The following is a 20,219-nucleotide window of genomic DNA, read 5'->3' as shown; positions in this document are numbered from 1 at the left end:
TTAACACATGCAATATGCTGGGGTTTATAGTGATTACTGTCCAATAGCCACCTCACTACTGGCCAGGTCAATAGGCAATCTTCATCTTCTATTTTGACAGGGCATTTTAAGATATGAGCCCCAAAATGATGTACATTGAAGGCTGGAGTGGAGCATAATTTATTTTTTTTTTTTCTAGCCATACTATTAATAAGGTCCCACGGACTTGTATAAAGTAAAAACACAAATATCATCTTAATCCAAAGCTATTGTGCCTCCTAGGAAGTTTTCAATCATATGAGTTCAATCCTTATTCCTTGTTGTGGGGTGGTCCACTTTTATCCTTCATCTTGCCTACTTTTTGGAATGATGCCCTAAAATGTTCCATTAAAATGGATATACAACATGGATAAAACATATACATCATGGTGAGCCCCGCAGAGACCCTTACTATCTAGGTCCAGGTGGGGTAGTACCCAATCGGGTGCCCCCTCTGTGGACATTCCACATGGTTGATCGGATTGCATGGTGACCCCAATGCCACGAATATCCTTGGTGATTGGATATGTGGGGCCCACAATGATTTATGTGTTTTATCTAGGTCATCCATCCATTTTGCCAACTCATCTTGGTGTGAGCTAAAATTTAGAGCATATCTAAAGCTCAAGTGGACCACACCATATGAAACAGTGGGGATAATGACACCCACAGTTGAAATCTTTACAAGCCCACCTGATTGTTTATTTGTTGTCTAACCTGTTTATGGGCTCACATATGCAATGGATGAAGGGAAAAAGACAAATATCAGCTTCATTTGGAAAATCAGTGGTTCCCAAGAAGTTTTCAATGATAGATGTTCAATCCACATGGTCCCTGTGAGTGGTGTGGTTGAGCATTTGATATACTTTAATTTTGGACTCATGCCCTAGAATTAGCTGGCAAAACAGATGAAATGGTGTGGATAAAATACATACATCACCACGGGCTCTCTAGGTTCTCATATATCTTAACATTGGATCATCTCAGCAATCTACTCCCCTTCCCAACCAAAGCCGATTGGAAGATGAGCAAAATAGGTGAGGCCATGATAATAGCTTGGTGGGCAAGTCCTTAACTGGGGTCCACCTAGATGTATTTGTTGTATATTGACATCATTCATCAAATTTTCAACTCATCTTAAAGCATGATCCAAAAAATGAAGTAGATTCAACTCTCAAGTTGACCACATCACAATAAACAATGGTTGTTGAAACTCCTGCTAAAGATATGGAGACTTGGATGAAAGGAAAACACAAATATCATATTGATCCAAAACTTTGGGGCCTTCGGAAAAGTTTCCACCACCTGGTTCACTTGAGATTTGGATCCGCCACAAAATAAGCTCGAAAATTTGATGGTCAGCATAAATATACAACACACACATCAAGGTTGGCCCCACGGTAAGGTCCTCACCCAACATGGGCACCTGAGCTTCCGTTAATCTACTCCTAATTGAAAAATCTTAGCCCTTGTTTCGATATCATACAATTGATAACATGGTGAGGTTTTCAATAGGCTAGGCTTGGGCTGGGTGTAAGAGCCCATTAGCTTGCCCATTTAGGGTTTTAAGGGCATTCTTGTCATATGCACCCATAATGGGGCATGGTTAGTGAACAGCCTAGATCATGCATAAAGTGGGTGGTCATGCCAATGCTTATCGGTGTTGGCCATCATGGACCGAGCTCTGCTTAAGTCCTAGGATGCTGTGTGAAAACAGTTTGGATGAACATATGTCGAGATTGATCTTAACCGTTGACATCCTTAAAACGTAAGACAATCCAAATTTGACAAAAAAAGGAAAAAAGATAATGTATTGATTTGACAAAACCAAAAATAAAAAAATAAAAATGGATGGATAAGTGGGTTTGAGTTTCCACTGGGCAAGATTTCAGGGCATGATCTACAGAACATGCACCAATTTTCAATTACAATAAGTGTGGACAATATTCAATAATCCCAACCATTGTTCTTTTGCGTTTCATTGTGTTTGAAGCAATTCATCAAAAAAAATTCCAAATATGAAGATCCAACATCAACATTGAGGGCCGCACAAAGAACATTATTGTATACTCCCTCACAGTCGCATCTCTATAGACCACGAATCTAAAGGATAAGGTTGTCGTGTGTTGGTTAAAGTCAATCAAACAAGGCCATGAGTGTGATTGAGAGTCTGTATTTAAATTTTGTGCGTGATTATGATGAGCAGGCGTGGCAGTCTTCTCCACTCAATGTTTGATTGAACACTAATGTGCCCTGTATTGAGTTAGGCTAATTAGAGATTGAATGTAAGATCCAATTAGCCTCTCAACCACCGTTCATGATAAGTGATTAGAAGATTTGCAAAATAGTGGGGTTAGTCCTTCCTAATGAATTTTCAGTCCTTCCGAATGGATTTTCTTTGCCTTATGACTTCAAAACGTTTCTTTCACTAGTAGTTGGAATTGTATACTTCTCAAAGGAATAGAGATGAGCAAATAAATAAATAAATAATAAGGCTAAACAATGTCGATTTTATTAATATTTGAATATGTAACTCATTACAATCGATATAGTATATGAATAAGTAATATAGATAGATAATCGAGGGATGAATACTTAATTGGCCTGTAAGTACAAATGATCCAGGTTGATGGTCAATAAGATATGACCAAAGATATGTGATCACCTAAGTAAGAACTCGGTTGATTGGGATATTGCCTACATCTATAGGTAAAACATTACATTACAGAATGTCTTTGTGTGAAGAAAACTGAATGGGAACAAGATACCACTAAGAAAACTGACATCAAGGACACATCAACCCATGAAACTTAATAGGGCTGAGGGTGAGAGACAAATTTCAAACCAAGATGAGATATAGTGCTAGCAAAGACTGCATTGGTGCAATTGTCACTATTAACTATTACTTTACAGTTTCTATTGATGCACTTGATGTAAGTATAGAAAATTGAATTCACGTGTCAATCATCGCTTCTTCTTCTTCTTCTTTTACCTGAGCCAGTATGCAGCTAACAACTATAAGTGGCACAGCCTCAACTCATTCAGCTTCTTCATCACTAGCACCAACTAAGGGCTCATAGATTTTTTCTTCATAATTGCTCTGATCATCCCTATCTAACTCGCCAATCACGGAGCCTTATTTCACTCTTTCGTAGTGTATTATTATGTGAAATTGTCATATCATTGGCAATCGTAATACCATGCTTACTCACCTCTCGTTGAAATGGAACTAGCTAAACCTCTACCCTTCACATCGACGTTGCTGGATGAAGTGCCAATAGGGGTTTTAAAATGTCTCTCAAAATTAGGTTTAACTCAGTGGAGTGTGGCCTTGACATTGAAATCTTATGAGTCGAATCGCTTTATGAGTTGTGATTTTATACACCGTTCGAGTTCTTGCACCACTTTGATATGCATGCTCTACGATGCTGATGTCGTGAGGAATGAGCTCACGCCAAAGCTCGAGTCAAAGGCCCATTATGAAGCAAGAAATGGTCACTAACGGGTCCTCCCTAATGTTAGGGCCTGTTTGATTTTCTAACTCAACTATCATTTTAAATGGGTAATAATTATTTACCCAGGTAATTATCACATCTTTCCCAATACATATTTGACAACTTACTTTTTAACGCTTAAATCGAGAAATTTAAAAAGTCAGTGTATGGCCCATCATGTTATACGTGACTTATCCACGCCGCTCATTTGTTACGCTAGCTGAATTTAGGGCATTAGCAAAAAAATGAGTAAGATCCAAAGTTCAAGTGAACTATACCACAAGAAATAGTGGGAATCGGACGCCTACCATTAAAAACTTCTTAGGACCTTAAAAGTTTTGGATCAAGCTGATATGTGTGTTTTTCCCTTATAAATGTTTGTGTGACCCTATGAACGGGTTAGATGATGAAAAAAACCTCAACGTGGGCCCAGTGAAGGAAACAACTTTCACTGGTGGACAAATTAGGGCCACCGTTTCCTTTCGTGTGGGCCATCTAAGTGTTTAATCTGCCTCATTTTTTGGTTCATGCCCCGAAATATTATAATAAAATATATGGACGGTGCAAATATATCATATACATTATGGTGGGTCCACGGATTTAAGTTAACATTTTTGTATTGATTTCCGAGGTGGAATTACTCTCACGTTTTCAAATCGAGTGAAAAAGTAATGATTACTTATTTACTGTGATTTACATGTATCATGGAAAATCAAACAAGCTCTTACATTACATCATACACTCATCAAAATTTGTGATGTAATCAACTTCAGACATAAATCCTTGACAGAGCGATTGCCATCGATCCACGCGTCTCTAGCGATAAGAGATAAAAATATATTGTTCCTTTTAGATCTCTTTCATCTCAGTCCACTGCGAGATTGGATTTTCACTGGACCTCTCGCTCTTCCACTCATCATTTATTCAAAAAAGTTTGGCTTGGCCCACCAATTTCATCTCAACGAACTTCATTTGACAGTCATCGAATATATCGTATCACTCAAAATAATGATCAAACGACTTTCAAGCTAATTGATGGATGCCTTTGAGTCCAAGCAACCTTCATAACTTGACGCTTCAATATTTATGCTTTTCATCACTTGTTCGACGAGATCAAGGTGTGTTTGTTACTCTCCAATGGACGGTTGGGTACGTCCCCCGCCATGGCCGACACCTCGACTACGTCCTCCACCTTGACCTCCCGCATGTTGTGTTTTTTAGAATAAAAATAAATTTTAAAAATAAAAGTTATTTTTATAAAGTAAATAAATATATTAATTATTTAAACTTTTCATAAATAGTGTATATAGCCAGTTGGTAAGAGAATGAGTTTTTGCTTATGCAACTAGGATTCAAATCTCCTCGACGAGGGTGCGAAGCACCGTTTGTGCGCGCGCAGCGTGGGCTATAGGGCTACTTAGGTGCTTTTTGGCACACGGTTCAAACTTTTTTGGGCAATGGTTCAACTAGTTTTGAACCGGGATCTACCCTGATGTTTTATTACCTTTTGAATTATTGAGAGTAATTGTGACATGATTATACATGTGGCACCTATGCCACGTGTTGCTTATGTGGATACAGTTTTTCCTGTTGGATAACTACTCCTGTCTAAATGAGTACAAAAATAACGCCCATAGGATATAGAGTCATGTCTTTTCATGGAAAGGCAATTATTTGCTGTGAATGGATATGAATTTCTTGAAGAGGCTCTTTAGCACCTCTTCAGGAAGAAATCCATAACATTTCAATTGATATAAATCCTAGATATTATAATCCAGAAGTAGACACTCTTAATCCTTAAGATTATATCATCTTTTGTGCAATAACTCTCAATTTGATCTCCTGCTGAGTTTTTTCTGAACGTCTTAAGGCATATCGGTGTCAAAACTAGAGATATGTTCAACACTTAAATGTGTAAATTTTCGTGTTGAAAATAAGATTGAGAGTTCATTGTATCCTGAAGACAATTTGCAAATTTCCTTTGTTTGCACTTGCTGAAAATTTCAAAAAAATGGCAGCAAATCTGTCTTGAGAAATTGACTATTCAAGTCAAGCCTTGAACCCAATAGATCTGATCGTTTTGTTATCGTTTTCTTCTATCTTCTGTTATGTACGAGTAACACTTACATTTCTAACACCGCATGAGATTGGTCATCTTTTAAAAATCCATGATCGGCATAGAGGGAAGTTTTCAATTTGGTCATGCAAGTATTGGTCTCATTTTGGAGGGGTACCAGTTGATTATTGGCGGTTCCACCTTAGGCTTTGACGAGCGTAATACGGTTACTAATGGCATTAATAGCTTCGACAAGCTATTTTGAATTTGTTGTGAGGTACATATCAAAACCACGCTCACTACAGGTGAGCATGCTAACTGGGAAAGACTGACAACAAATTTTCTTTAATGCAATGTGATGGATACTTTTTTTTTTAAAATGCTAACTTTATACACAATAATATGAAAATCCTAAACTTTAAATGCAACAGACTCACTAAACCCCATGCTAACTTGTCTCTAATACCAAAAATTGATGCAGGACTGATGATCCATATTAGGATGATGCGAAAAAATTAATTAACAGATTACCATAGTAAATCAATGCACAAAATAAAGCCAATCAACTACAAATATAAATAAATCAAATACTCGAGTAAGCTCAAGTTGAAGACCACATCACAGTCCTATAAAAATAGATCCATTTTTATCGATAATGGCCCAATGGAATATAAAACTTCCATCTAGCATAAGATTTGATTGCACTTTGATGTGGCTTGAATGGATTAGGGTTTGGGTTTGGAAAATAAGTTTAAAAATTTAACGTTTTATAAAATAGATGAGAATAAAAAATGATTAATGGGGGGAGGGCGAATAGCTGTGCAGACAAATCGTGTAGTGCATATGCATGTCCATATACTCATACAGGCCATGTGGCGGGACTGGGTCAGTTTGGTCAGTGATAAGTTGAGTTGATAGCAAGGGGGTTATGATTCGAGAAAGAAGAAAAATAAATTTAGTGGAAAGAGAGGGCTTAAGAGGGAGAACAAATATAAATACTTTGATAAGAATATTATAAAAAAAATAAAAAAAAATAAATAAAAGAAAGAAAAAAGAACTAGAATCACTCTAATGACTTCACCCCAAATTTTACTCGCATAAAGTTTTATTGTTCAAAAATGTGACATAAAGAAATTTAATTTGATATGTCTAACCTAAGCAAACTCACAAGTCTAAAACTATTATTGACCGTTTGAATGTATTAACGATTAAAATCAAAACATAAAATATCTAATAACCTATGATAAAACAAAAAAATAAAGTAGAAACAAATATGTGGCACATGACACAGGGATGATCTCCAGCGTGCAATAAATACGTCCATATTTGATCGACGCCCTGAATAAATGTGGTCCAACATGTCCATGGCTCGAATGTGCATGCTAGAGTATCTGTACACCTAAGCCCGAGTCTCCGAACTTATCCAACGGTTCGAATCACTAAATTGAGGTACCTAAAATATCCGGCGGCATGGTCTAACGTTTATAACGTCCATATATGGTTCACGTTAGGCTAGGTAACGTCAAGACAATCTAAAAATGCATCACTCGGTTCCAAAGATGTATCAATCAGTTCTAAATAAGCAACCGACATGCATCTTCCTAAACAACCATGCATGTGGGGTCTTTAATGTAGTTAAGAACTCTAATCGGGTCAATCGGGCCCCATGCAATAATTATCAAATCATGATGAAGCCGGGGTTGGAGTCTCATCTCCACTCCTCATTCGATAAACTCGTGTAGGTGTTTGGATGTCCTTATCATACGTATCTAGACATATAATGCACATGTAATAGCAGACAAATAAATGAATTTACAATAATTATAATTTTATAGCACGGTAGTTGAAGTCTCCTATCCAAACATAAAAATTAGTGTATTTTTTCACGTTGATTTGACATTCTAATAATGATAAAGTACCATCACTACGAAATTATCATGTCTATGTAAACAATAAAATTGTAAATCAAATTGCATTGTTTTCATGAGAAGTGTTGTAATTTATAATTATTATACTTTTGCACTACAATGCCTATATAATTCGCAATCCAAATAGCTTTTAAAGTAATGTAAATGAATTTACAAATAATGTCGTGTTATACGTATCTAGACATACAATGCACATGTAATAGCAGACAAATAAATAAATTTATAATAATTATAATTTTATAGCACGATAGTTGAAGTATCTTATCTAAACATAAAAATTAGTATATTTTTCAAGTTGATTCGACATTATAATAATGATAAAGGACCATCACTACAAAATTATCATGCCTATACAAACAATAAAATTGTAAATCAAATTGTATTATTTTCATGAGAGGTATTGTAATTTGTAATTATTATACTTTTGCAATACAATGGCTATGTAATTCGCGGTCCAAATAGCCTTTAAAGTAATGTAAAGACATCATCGTTTTAATTTTACCATCAATAAAATCAAACATGAGAATTGGTGATCAAATGTAGTTGTTGTTAGGAAATGGGTGGGGTTTGTTTGGTTTTTCAATTACAATAATAAATGGCTGTAAATGAGTAATGATTATTAACTATTGTACTTGAGCGGTGACATCACTTATATTTGATTATATTAATGATTTTGCTAAATTGTTTATTCCACTAACAAATTATTATAAAAATGATAGTTTATAACGTGAAAATGTAATTATTACAACTTACTTTACCTACTTGGCTTTCGATATGTTGATGCAACTTTTGGCTCACCCCTCTGCCAGTACTTGAGTACCTGGTGCCTGCACAAGAAGAGCACAAAGGAGACCCTGACTAGTTTAGGGGACCCTACGATGCCTAAGTTAAGCCCAGAATCTGGGTCTAATGATAAAGATTTAGGGGTGAGGTGGATGTGTCTCTGTACATTTTAACGTAGGTAGGTCATCTATTTATATAGGTGACGTAATCCCGTGGCGTATATAATTTTTCCCAAAAGGACTGATCGATATTTTTAAGGATTTTAAGATCTTTAATCCCTTTGATTTTCTGGATTGGAGTTTATCATCAGAAGGAAAAAGATTGAACCGCCTTCTTGGCTCGGCTCTAATTCCGTAGGAGGAAATAATAGTCGAGATTTGGCTGACTGAGGCTTGGCCGATCATTCACTGATCTTGAATATCAGTACATTTGGACGGCTTACGCTGGGCATCTCCCCCTCTTGTCAATTGTCGGCGAATTATGGACACCGATCTTTGATCAGTGTAGACATAGTTGACCCATAATCGACTCTCTACTGACTGATGGTCGACCCATGGCCGACCTAAAAGATAGGTCGAGCTGGCGCAGGGCCAAGGCTTGGTTTGTAGCCGATCGATGTACAGAGTCGGCCTGAAGTTACCTCTGAAAGACATCTTAAGTATCCGTAAAGGTGCACTGGTCTCCGTGGAGGTCTCGCCCTTTGGCTCGGGACATGTAGGCCTCGGTCAGGCTCAGCGCCTAGTAAATCCGGACCATATATCTCCTTTTGGCGTTCTGGACATATGGACATCGGTCAGGCTCGGCGCCTGAGGAGTCCGGGCCATGTCAATATAGTTGGTCCACTCCATAAGCCAACTCATCTGACTTGTCATATTTTTTCCCTAACATGATATACAAAGCGATTTTATACTTAAACAAACACTTGGAATTAACAATAATGGCTCGTTTACTTTGCATTTTATAAGAATTTGGAAAACCAGACAAACCCATAAAGTAATTTATAATCATTGCATATTTCCCTTGCATTACCGTAATAATTGGTAAAACAAATAAGTCATTGGGCTAATTTTTATTGTAAATTACATTAGTAGTTCATTGTAAATGTATTATCAATATAATTTTATAATATTTATTTAAACACGTAAATTGATGATCAAATACAGATATAATAGGAGATAGATGAATGAATTTGTAATCATTATAAATCTACACTATTGTATTGCAACGAAACTCTCCTATTCGAACAAAAAAATTAGTGTATTTTTTCTGTTGATTTGATATTTCAATAATATAAAGGTATCATTGTTACAATTTTATTACACCTATCTAAACACAAGAATTATCAGTCAAATTATTTTTTAAATTTTTTTTCAAAAAATAATTATTATAATTTATAATTATTGTACTTTTTACAATACATTACTAATGCAATTCGCAATCCAAATAATTTCTAAAATGTTAAAGTAGGATTAATAATAATCAAGCTTAAGAAAGGCAAAATTGATACTTAAAATAAGTTTAGACCAATCAATCTACCATAACTAATTTAAATTTCCAGTCCAAATCCTGCACTTGCTAAGCGTAAAATTGAGGCCAATGATTTGTTTAACTATAGGTTATTTTTAAGATTTTTTTATTTTTTATTTTTTATTTTAAAAGAGGCAAAGATTACATAGGGCCTTGCGTGTAATTTGACCATGCAATTTAAACTTTAATTTTTATTTTTATTTTTTTAAATCCAGGATTTAAAAGTTTAAGATAGAAAATTGCAATTTAAGCAAAAAAGAATACATTGTAAAATATGCATATTATACATAATTTAAACATAATCTTTTAAACTAATCACCAAGTAAAATATTAAATAAATAAATGGATTGTACTGGAATTACATGAATTGCTATGGGTCTTCTTGATGATTGGATCAGTTTGGTTATAGAGGTGTCCCATTTTAATAGTTGGGTGACTTGTTGGATAGGCTAGATATCGACATACTATACAACCACCCACGAAGGGTACCACATACAAGTAGTTGCAGGAATTCTCAGACAATGGTTGGACAATTGTATTCACCGACTGTATATCTTTTAATAACATGATAGTAGGCATTGGAAAAATTGCTAAGCACATGTACATGGTAAAATATCAAATATTGTATATAAGCTTTATTATTATTATTTGCAATACTTACCAACTCTCTTCTAATTATATTTTAAATAAGGGAATTGACTGGATAAACCTAGTTTTAAAAGAATAACTATTTTTTCCCACCGGCAAATCACTTTTAAGGGTCGTTTCGCACCGTGGATTGGAAGGGGTTTTCAATCCCCTATTATTTGGCAGCATCAAGTGTTGCAAATCTAGGGGGTTTCCAATCCCCTCTTTGAGGGGTTTGCAATCCATCGTGAGAGCTTGGATTACACCTAAAATCATTTTAATATTTGCAGGTGTAACATGTATGTCACTATACACTATCATTCTATCGGGCACATGGCCCACTAATGATGATCAATACTGTCCAAACATTGCCCATGTAAATCAACACCTTCCAAACATTGTCCAACACCATCCAAACATTATCCATGTAAATCAACAATTAAAAACCGTTGGTTTGTCACTCAGACATGATCTTGTGCTTGTGACTCATTCGAGACTTGGAATTTCATCATTTTCGAGCAAAGCATATATTTCAGCGGGCTTATTGCAACCATTGTATCAAAATTTATATATCTCACTAATTAAAGATATTAAAGTTGAATTAATAATTAAATTTAAATTTCTGAAAATATACCATAGATAGGTACTTTTAGATTAAAGTTGAATCAAACCCTGTGGATTAAAGTTGAATCACACTCAATGGTGCCAAACGCATGGGAAGGATTGCAAATCCAGGGAGTTACAAATCCACGCTCCCAAACAGGCCCTTAGAAATTTCAAGCCGTGCAAAAGGTGGGACATACCGAGGTAATTACCTGTGTGAAATTAAGTTGGCACACTTACATTTACATACCTATTCTACCCCCACACACTCACACTATAGTAGGCTTTCACAAGTGGTAGTCAAACCCATGAACTCTCGCTAAAACACTTGTGAATCTACCATCTAGGCACAAAAATCAAGTTGGCATACTTGTTCAGTGGGCCATGATGAATAAATATGATTGGTTGTCCATTGATTTTCATGCCATTATCCACTTGATTAGTGGACCTGCCTGATTTTTATTTCATTCATCACGGTTTGCATGGGCAAGGCGCTCAAAAAACATCACATCCTGATTGTTTATTTGGAAATCGGTTTGTGCTCTTATCACATTGAGTAAATTCAGTTGGGGCCACCGTGAATATATGTGGTTTATCCACACCGTCCATCTGTTTTTCCAGCTCATTTAACGGGTTAATCCCAAAGTTGAAGCATATCCAAATCTCAAGTGGATCATACCACGGGAAATAGTAGGAATAATGATTTATACTCTCAAAACCTTTCTAGGCCCCACATTGATATTTATTTGTCATCCAACCCGTTAATAAGATCATACAACATGAATGATGGGAAAATCAAATATAAGCTTTATCCAAAAATTTCATGAACCCCATGAATTTTTCAATGGTATACATTCGGTTCACATTGTTTCATGTGGCGTGGTCCATTTGAGCTTTGGATATACTTCATTTTTTGTCCCATGCCATAAAATTATCCAATAAAATGGATGGACGGAGTAGATAAAATACATAGATCATGGTGAACGTCACAGAGTTTACTAGTACGCTACGCGTACTGCTGAGTAACCGCAGTCCGCTTCAATTTATTTGATACTCTGGCAGAGTACGATGGATGATACGCTGACACTTGGAAGTAAGTTAAAAATTGCATACGCGGCACACAAGCAATCAAACTAAACTGCGCAAATCACGGCACCCAGCGTAGATGTACCATGGCTCAAAAATTAAGTTTATTTTATCATCTGACTACTGCATTGGGAGTTCGGGGACATTTGTTGGACGGTTAAAATGGAAAACATCTAACGGTCCTATTTTTCACAAACAGCAGGTGTCCACGAATCAGAGGTTAGGATTGCTTAACCAATATGATGTTGGGATTGTGAGTCTGCGAGGGTGAGCTGTACAACCAAGTCAGTTTATTTGAGTTAACGTATTCAACATGTAAAATTTCTGCCCGCGTATCAAGCGTCACACACAGCCAGAGTATCATGCAACTCCTCTTCCAACCGGAAAAAAAATCTGCAATGCTCTCTCTGGTTCAAACCTGTAGACGATTTTCTGAGCATCCGAACTCGAAAACTCGCAGACGAGCGGGAAAATGGCAGCAGCTTCAGCTTCAAAAGCATCATCCTCTCTCTCCCTCAAAGAATACCTCAAGAAATACGAAAACCCCAGCGAAGATCCCGCCACAAAGAAAAAGAAAAAGAAGAAGCCAGCCAAACACGATTTGATCGGAGCCGTTCGTGTCGTCGACGAAGATCCCATCTGGCAGAAACCCATAACGCTTGAAGAAGAAGAAGACTCTGATTCTGCTGGTAATGAAAATGCGAAAAAAATCCCTAACCCTATTTCAAAACCCTAGCCGACAGGAATTTATAGATTTCTACTAATTCTAGTTATTTTATTTTATTTTATTTGAAGAGGAAGAGAAGCCCCAAGTAGATGAAGATATTGAAGTGAAGCGGATGAAGAGACTGGAGGAAATCCGATCCCGACGGTCTTATCTTGCGATTTCCGATGACGGAAGTGGCTGGGTTCCGATTTTGGATGCATCCAGACGTTCAAGTTCTGGAACAGGGGCTCCGGATCTGTCCCCACCTCGTCAAGTGCGGTCCCACTTCAACACTTCCTCGTCTGGAGATGAGGGGAAGCCATTGGATCCCAGTGGTGAAGCTTTGGATTTGAGTCCACCACGTCAGCGGCGAGCCCGTTATGACACTCCCTCACCAGAACCCGGACCGCATCCAACAAACTCCGTCAGCCCAGACGGTGATTTGTCCCCGCCTCGACACTCCCATCCTAAAACAGTGTCATCGGATGCAAAAAGGGATAATTTAGGAAGACACGACTCCCTAAACCTCTCTCCGCCTCGAAGGGGTCATCGCGGCTCATTAGAAGACCCCAAACCATCAGGCTCAATTAGCCCGAATCGTGATTTGTCACCGCCACGACGTTCCCGTCGTCAAACGGAAACTCTAGATCTCAAAAGCAAGAATTCAGAAAGACATGGCTCACCAGGTCTCTCCCCGCCGCGAAAACATCAACGCCATTCAGCAGAACCCAACCCAAAGGCATCAGGAAGACGTGACTCACCAGACCTCTCACCGCCTCGACGCTCCCGTCTTCATAAGACTTCTTCAGATTCCATAGGGAAGAATTCGGAAAGGCCCAACTCACTGGACCTATCTCCCCCTCGACGTTCCCGGCCTCCTACAGTGCCATTAGATTTCAAGAGGAAGAATTCTGAGAGACCTGAATCGCAGGATGTCCCTCCTCCTCGATGGGGTCGTCATCATTCGCCAGAAGTTGATGCCTCTCGTGCTTCTTCTGAGGTAGGCCTTTCTCCTCCCAGGGGCAGGAAGGATTCTTCTTCTGTCAAAGAGGCAAGAAGGTCAGGTTTGTTCTCTAAGCAGGATTTCAAGGAAGAGACTGACAGAAAGAGGAAGGAGTTGGCAGGGTAATTCTCTTATCTTCCATGGATCATGCTTTCTTTCCTTTTCCCTTTCTTGGGAATATTGAATTCACCCCTGTATGACAGTTGATAAATTATATGCTACATTGTTGTAATTATGGAAATCCCAGTCCATAGCGCTCCATCCACTAGTTGCCTGATAAGCTTGTAAAAGCACAATGTGCCAGTGGTGTGGGATTTCATGCCACAGGAATCAAACATTTTGGCTTTCTTCTTCTTCTTCTTCTTCTTCTTCTAGTTGCCTGATAAGCTTGTGAATGCACAAGGTTAGTGGTGTTGCATATCATGCCAAAGGAATCAAACATTTAGGCTCTATCATCCTCTACTGATAAAGCTTTCAGTGAAGTTCGTCCTTCTTGGAGTGACGATAGGCTAATTTGTTGTTCTGAGGGATGGTGGTGGTGAAAGGTGACTCTAAGAATGTAACATCTTGGGCTGGAGCAATGAGAGGCTAACTTGTTGTTCTGAGGGATGGTGGTGGTGAACGGTGACTGGAGGCTAACTTGTTCTAAGGATGGTGGTGATGAAAGGAAACTGGAGGCGAACCTGTTGGTATGAGGGACAATGGTGGTGAAAGGTGACTCCAAGAATGTAATATCTTGGAATATGCCATACAACTACAAGCCATGTTTGTTTTCCACCTTAGCCTCCAAGCAAAACATTTCATTCACCCATGTAGGTCAAGAGAAAAATTCTATTGCAAAAGTTCTAGAAAAGAATGGCATTTTCCTTGGGGCTCTTTGTAATCAGGAATCGCTTCGTGCTTTGAGTTTTCTGATAAATCTCTCTCCCTCTCTCTAAGAAAGAGAGATTATTTTGTTTTGGGCTGTTTTTAGCTCTTCCTTGGCATTTCTTGCTGTAATTCTTATCTTCTTCTTTTGTTTTTGTTCAACGAAGTTCTCGCTGTTCATAAATGTTCTATCTTTTGAATTTGTCATCTTGGCATAGATGTTCTATGGTCAATGCATTGAATCACATTTGTGGATATGCTGCCCTTGTAGGTTTTCTGCAATTGATCCGTCTGTAAGTGGAAGAGGTGCAGAACCTGTTTACCGGGATAAACTCAGCGGTGAGGGAAATCATGCCCCAAAGCATTTGTTTTGAGTTTCTTATACAGTGATTTGAGTTGTAATTTGTGAATGATGCTACTGAGGTTAAGTTGAAGCATTTAATATTCTAGCATGCTTATTCACAATGACTTGGCTCTGTTTTGACATTGTTGTAGGTAATCGTTTGTCAAAGGGTGAGTTCTTGAAATTACAACAAGGAGAAGAAAAGCCCAAGGTATTGCTTGAAGTTCTGCCTGTGAAATGAGAACTATCACTTTTGTCTGGATGCTTTCCAATTTTATCTGTCTAACCTACACCCCAGTCCTCAGTCTCCTTTACTTATAGGGTGTCAATGGCTTGGCTGGGCTGGGGTTAGCCACCTCTGGTGCAAGTTCAACTATGTCTGTTGATTGCCAACCTAGCCCAGACCTAGTCCCAAAATAAAGAGCAAAACAGAAACTTATTTTATTAAAGAGAAGGGCCTTGTCTCCATTTCTTTTAGAAATTGAAATGCAGTAAGAGAAATTGTTGCCAAATTTGCTTGCTTATCTTCCTTTGGTGCATTTCTTTTCTAATTGGAAGATTCATTCTCATGGTACATGAGCGCTGTTTGTCCTTCATTTGTCGGATGATCGTCTCTTTCACTGGCATTAGCAGCTGATATTCCTCCACTATTATATTGTCCAGGAGAAGAAGTTGGAGTGGGGCAAAGGCTTAGCTCAGAAGCGGGAAGCTGAAGCAAGGGAGCTTGAGTTAGAATCAGAAAAAGACAAACCATTTGCGCGGACGAGGTAAATTTGCATGCCAAAAGACATGGTCAATTTATATGACTTTTACTTTAGATGGAAATATATCTCACATTGGAGGACAGGTACACTATACACTTGCAAATAGACTCGCTCAAATGTCATTGGAAAATAAATAAATTAATTTTATATACAAAATATATGCCTGACATTTCTGTCCTCGGTCAATATAATTTTGTCAAAAAAGAGAATGCCCTTCTTAGTCCTTCAAATTTATGATCATAGATGTCCTTCAAATTTATGGAATAGTACGGCATGACTTGAAAAAGTCAAAGAAAAGTTGGCACTTACAAGAGCACTTTTATTTCTTTATATAAATAAATACATATACATATATACACATATCAGTCTATATATAAATTTCTTTCCAATAATGCCCCTATTCAAATGAGACCTGAGAATTCAATGACGACATGTGATCATGAACCACCCTGCCTATTCTGGCCCAACCAGGGTTGCCCAAAGAACTACTGCCAAGATTTATTGTAAAACTCCTCAATTCGAAGACGTGGCTGTTGATGGGATACTTTTGAAACTAGCGTCCACTCTAGACCACAGCGCCAACCACCTAACAATACAATTGATGATGGACCTGACTGTCGGTGCCTAGAATATCCTGGCATTTTCTTTCATTCCAGATGACCCATATAGACTGATTTCCACATAGTTGGTCCTTTTATGGCTCAATGCAATTCTCCCTTCTTAATTAGCTATACAACATCGCATCTAGGGTAAACATTTTGTTTGTCACATTGGTAGAGAGAAATACACTGCAGATACCTTCAATTAAAAAGTAAAAACTAAAAAAAGAAAAGAAAAAAACAAAAAAAAATAAAATACTGCAGATAACCCTTCAAGAAAAGAGAAAAATAAGCTGCAGATAGGTTGGCAAATGAGGGTGTGAGCTGCAGGGCTCGTTGAACTATTGGGATTGTACTCCTTTGATTCTCTTTAACAATTTATTATTATTATTATAAATCTTTTAAATAGAAAAGAAATTCTTTGGAATGATTGTTGCTCAGCAAGAATTGTGAGATCTTGCACACCCTGATTTTAAGCCTTGGGAAGCTGGTTGTTATGTTGATGAACATTGCAAAATCTTTCGGTTTACATTTTACAATGTTCTCTGCTTTCTGTTGGGATCATAGTTTGATAGTTTATGAGGTCCCAATGATGATGTTCCAGCTTTAGAAGTTTCTGGTTTTGTCTTGTTCAATACATTAGTATCTGGATTGCCACCCTTAACTGGTCTATTATGCAGTTCTTTGTAACAACTAATACCTAGTTAAGTGTTTATTTTGTACCACCTGCATAGGGAAACCTCTCTTTTCTTTCTTGTTTTATAGTTCACCTCCTTTCATTCATGTCTCATAAATGCACCTTTTTTCTTCAGAGATGATCCCGAACTTGATAAAATGTTGAAAGAGAGGGTTAGATGGGGTGATCCAATGGCACACCTGGTCAAGGTAATTCACTTGCTTCTAGTAGGTAAAACAAACCAGGGCTCTGTATGGTCATTAATATTTTTTTTTCCTTTGTTTATGGCCTTGTAGAGGAAGCAGCCTGATCTGCTTCTGGAAGATTTGGGGGATGATGAGAAGATGAAAGAGTCAGGTTTCTTGATTCCTCAGACGATTCCAAGCCACAGTTGGATTACAAGGGGAATAGATCCTGCTGCAAACCGATATGGTATAAGACCAGGACGACACTGGGATGGAGTCGACCGTAGTAATGGTATGTTTTGCTTACACCTCCAGGTGCCTTCTGACCTTTCTTATTAATATATATTTTTTCTAGGGTCTTCATTTTTGTTACCTTAAGACTATCTCTATAGGGGCCCTGCTCTTGCTCCAGTGGTAGACTCTTAAGAGTTTCAACACCTGGTCAAGGGTTCGAGCACCCACAGGTGGTGAAATCCCACTAAGGCGTGAGTGTGTGGTGGTGTGTGTGCGTGTGTTAAAAAAAGAAAAGGAAAGAAGACTATCTCTATATTCTATTTTTGGTTTTTTGTCACAACTAAGTTACATGGAGGTGCATTTGGATGCACTATCGTGTTGAATTGCTATTATCAATCTGATAGAGTGGAAATAATTCAGCATTCGTACTGAGGGGCTGGGCTCCAAATTGCAGTTATGTTACTTTTGAGTTGGGGTTGGTAGGAACTTGACTGATTATGCATGCTAAGAATCATTCATCAAAGAGAAGAAAAGCTTTACAAATCATCATCCATCTAAACCAGTTCCTCTTCATTAAACTGAATTTTTGCAATTCAGTTTGCTTGCGCTTCCATAACTTGGCCCAAACATCTGACATAATAATTGTCATGACAAACCGGACCGAACACCAAACTTGGTTACCAGTTCCGTTTGACCAGTCCAAGCCAGTCTATAGACAACAACATTCAAAGAAAGACTTGAGTGAACTGAACATAATTGAACTAGTTAAAATGAAAAAAAGTATAGAAATACACCTTACTGTTGATGAGGAAGCCCACATCCACTTTTTTTTTTTTTTGAAATAACGCGCACACACTCACACCTACACACACCACATGGGTGCTCGAGCCCATGACCTCAGTGTTGAAACTCACAGAGTCTACTACTGAGCCATGAGTAGGGACCCGCCCACATCCACCTCTCCACATGAGAATCTGGCGCATGTGTGGGACATTCTGCTGTATCTGCTATTCATTGTTACATGTCAAATCAATTTGGTATGGTCATTGGCACATATATCTCACTATGCTAGCAACAGTAGTAGCTAAAACTGATCATAGTTTGCCAACCTGGACTCAGTCCATCAATGGGTCGGTTTCTCCAGGTGGGTCAAGTAAATTAATTTTTATTGTTTATATTATATAATAGATAATAAAAATAAACTAATATGTAGAAAATAATCTTCTTTAATGATCCAAACCTTCGATTAGCTGGGTCAGAATGTTTAGATTCCAGACTTTTTAACTCCTCGGGTTGGCCAAGATGACGTGAAACAAGTGGATGGCTAAAACAATCTTGCCATTCGTTATGCATATTATGACCTTCCTCAGGAGTCAAACAACCTTGGATTCTATCCTAGAAAGATTGGAACAATCGCCCACCTGATGGAAGGCTCAGATCTAACACACGTGCCTCAGTTCAAATGTGCATGTGAGCCAGGCTTCAAAAAAAGGGAAAAAATGGAGACAAAAGAACCTACTAGTTCATTTCTTCTTCTTCTTCTTCCTGTTTAAACGGAGAAGAAAGAAAAGAAAAAAAAAACAAAAAATAGAATAACTAGAAATCAGAAAAATACAACCAATCAAAAACAGGAGAAAGGAGAAGAAAACCATACAAAACAAGAAAAAGTACCAATTAATGGCTTCTCTCTTTCTTCTTATTCTTCCAATTGGTTGGAGGAAAAGGATAAAAAAAACCTTGAGAGCCTGAAACAAATAAAAGAGCGGGCCAGTCCTGGTTCCCCTGATCCAGTGACTGGGGAAGGGACTGAGCCTGGTCCATTTGGCCAAGTCCCGAGTCAAACGGCCTGGTCGCAAACTATGAAACTGATATTTGGCCAAGTCCCGAGTCAATCGTTATCTTTTAAAAAAAAACTATGGAACTGATATTAGTCCAAAAAGCATTATTTTGAATCTTGTGTGAGTTTTTTTATTACTAGGGTCCCAGTATTTTTAAACCCACACTGACAGTGGACACCTTTTTCTCTCTACTTGTGTTGTTTCTGGAGGCACGCTGCCACTGCCCATTAGGGTGGGGTGTAGATATGAATTCCCTGGGTTCTATTGTCATCTATGTTTACAGTATAGACAGCTTTCCATCTTCTTTTGACAAGTCTCTGCTTGTTTGCAATAAACTCTGTGGTTCATATTAAAGTATTTGATATTATCCAAGGATTGTAAACAATAACCCATCAGTCTCCTGTTTCCTGTATCGCTTGTTGCAGGATATGAGAAGGAAATGTTCAAAAGGCAAAATGAAAAGCGGGCGACGGAAAGAGAAGCTTATCTATGGTCTGTTTCTGACATGTGACATGAACAGACAAGAAAAAAGAATGCTGAATGGTATAGTATGCACTCGGAGAGCCCTCATAGTTGACACCAGCTACAATCTTTTGAGCTCTTACCACAGTCATGGTTGGCCTGATGGTTTTTTTTTTCTTTTTCTTTTTTCTGATTTCAAAGAACGGAGCATTTAAAAAGGAATTGTTGTACACAGCTTTATGCAAAAAAGGGTGAGGTGAGAGGGGTTAATACAACGAACGGGCTGGTGAATCTTCTCTTTTCAAGCAGATGTTCAAATTAGATGTTATCCTGGAACAGTACTGTGTGATTACGCCAGGAATTTTGTCATGTATTACAGTGAATGCATTCCAGATGTTTATAAAGAGTACCTATCACCTA

At 37.9% G+C, this 20,219-nt stretch overlaps 1 protein-coding gene across 2 annotated transcripts; it reads left to right on the top strand.

Moving 5' to 3' along the window:
* The first annotated feature begins 12,434 nt into the window (after positions 1-12,434).
* LOC131248130 (uncharacterized) lies at positions 12,435-20,219 on the top strand. Of its 2 annotated transcripts, none has more exons than XM_058248201.1 (8): positions 12,435-12,811; positions 12,918-13,953; positions 14,970-15,037; positions 15,194-15,252; positions 15,705-15,808; positions 17,217-17,289; positions 17,377-17,557; positions 19,763-20,219. In XM_058248201.1, exons 1-8 carry the CDS (start codon positions 12,595-12,597, stop codon positions 19,846-19,848), a joined length of 1,824 nt encoding a protein of 607 aa, XP_058104184.1. In that variant the 5' UTR covers positions 12,435-12,594; the 3' UTR covers positions 19,849-20,219. The 2 variants fall into 2 exon arrangements, with proteins under 2 accessions (XP_058104184.1, XP_058104185.1); XM_058248202.1 differs by having other exon boundaries at positions 12,697-12,811; positions 12,893-13,953.

This window comes from Magnolia sinica, chromosome 6 (genome assembly GCF_029962835.1).
Source record: "Magnolia sinica isolate HGM2019 chromosome 6, MsV1, whole genome shotgun sequence".
Classification (NCBI taxonomy): Eukaryota; Viridiplantae; Streptophyta; class Magnoliopsida; order Magnoliales; family Magnoliaceae; genus Magnolia; species Magnolia sinica.
Note: the sequence above shows the minus strand (reverse complement) of the source record. Positions and strands in the feature narration are given on the sequence as shown.

Coding starts and splice junctions, on each gene's coding strand:
- LOC131248130 (XM_058248201.1), top strand. CDS start 12,595: ATGGCAGCAGCTTCAGCTTCAAAAGCATCATCCTCTCTCTCCCTCAAA. Junction 12,812..12,917: donor AGAAGACTCTGATTCTGCTG/GTAATGAAAATG, acceptor TTTTATTTGAAG/AGGAAGAGAAGCCCCAAGTA. Junction 13,954..14,969: donor AAGAGGAAGGAGTTGGCAGG/GTAATTCTCTTA, acceptor CTGCCCTTGTAG/GTTTTCTGCAATTGATCCGT.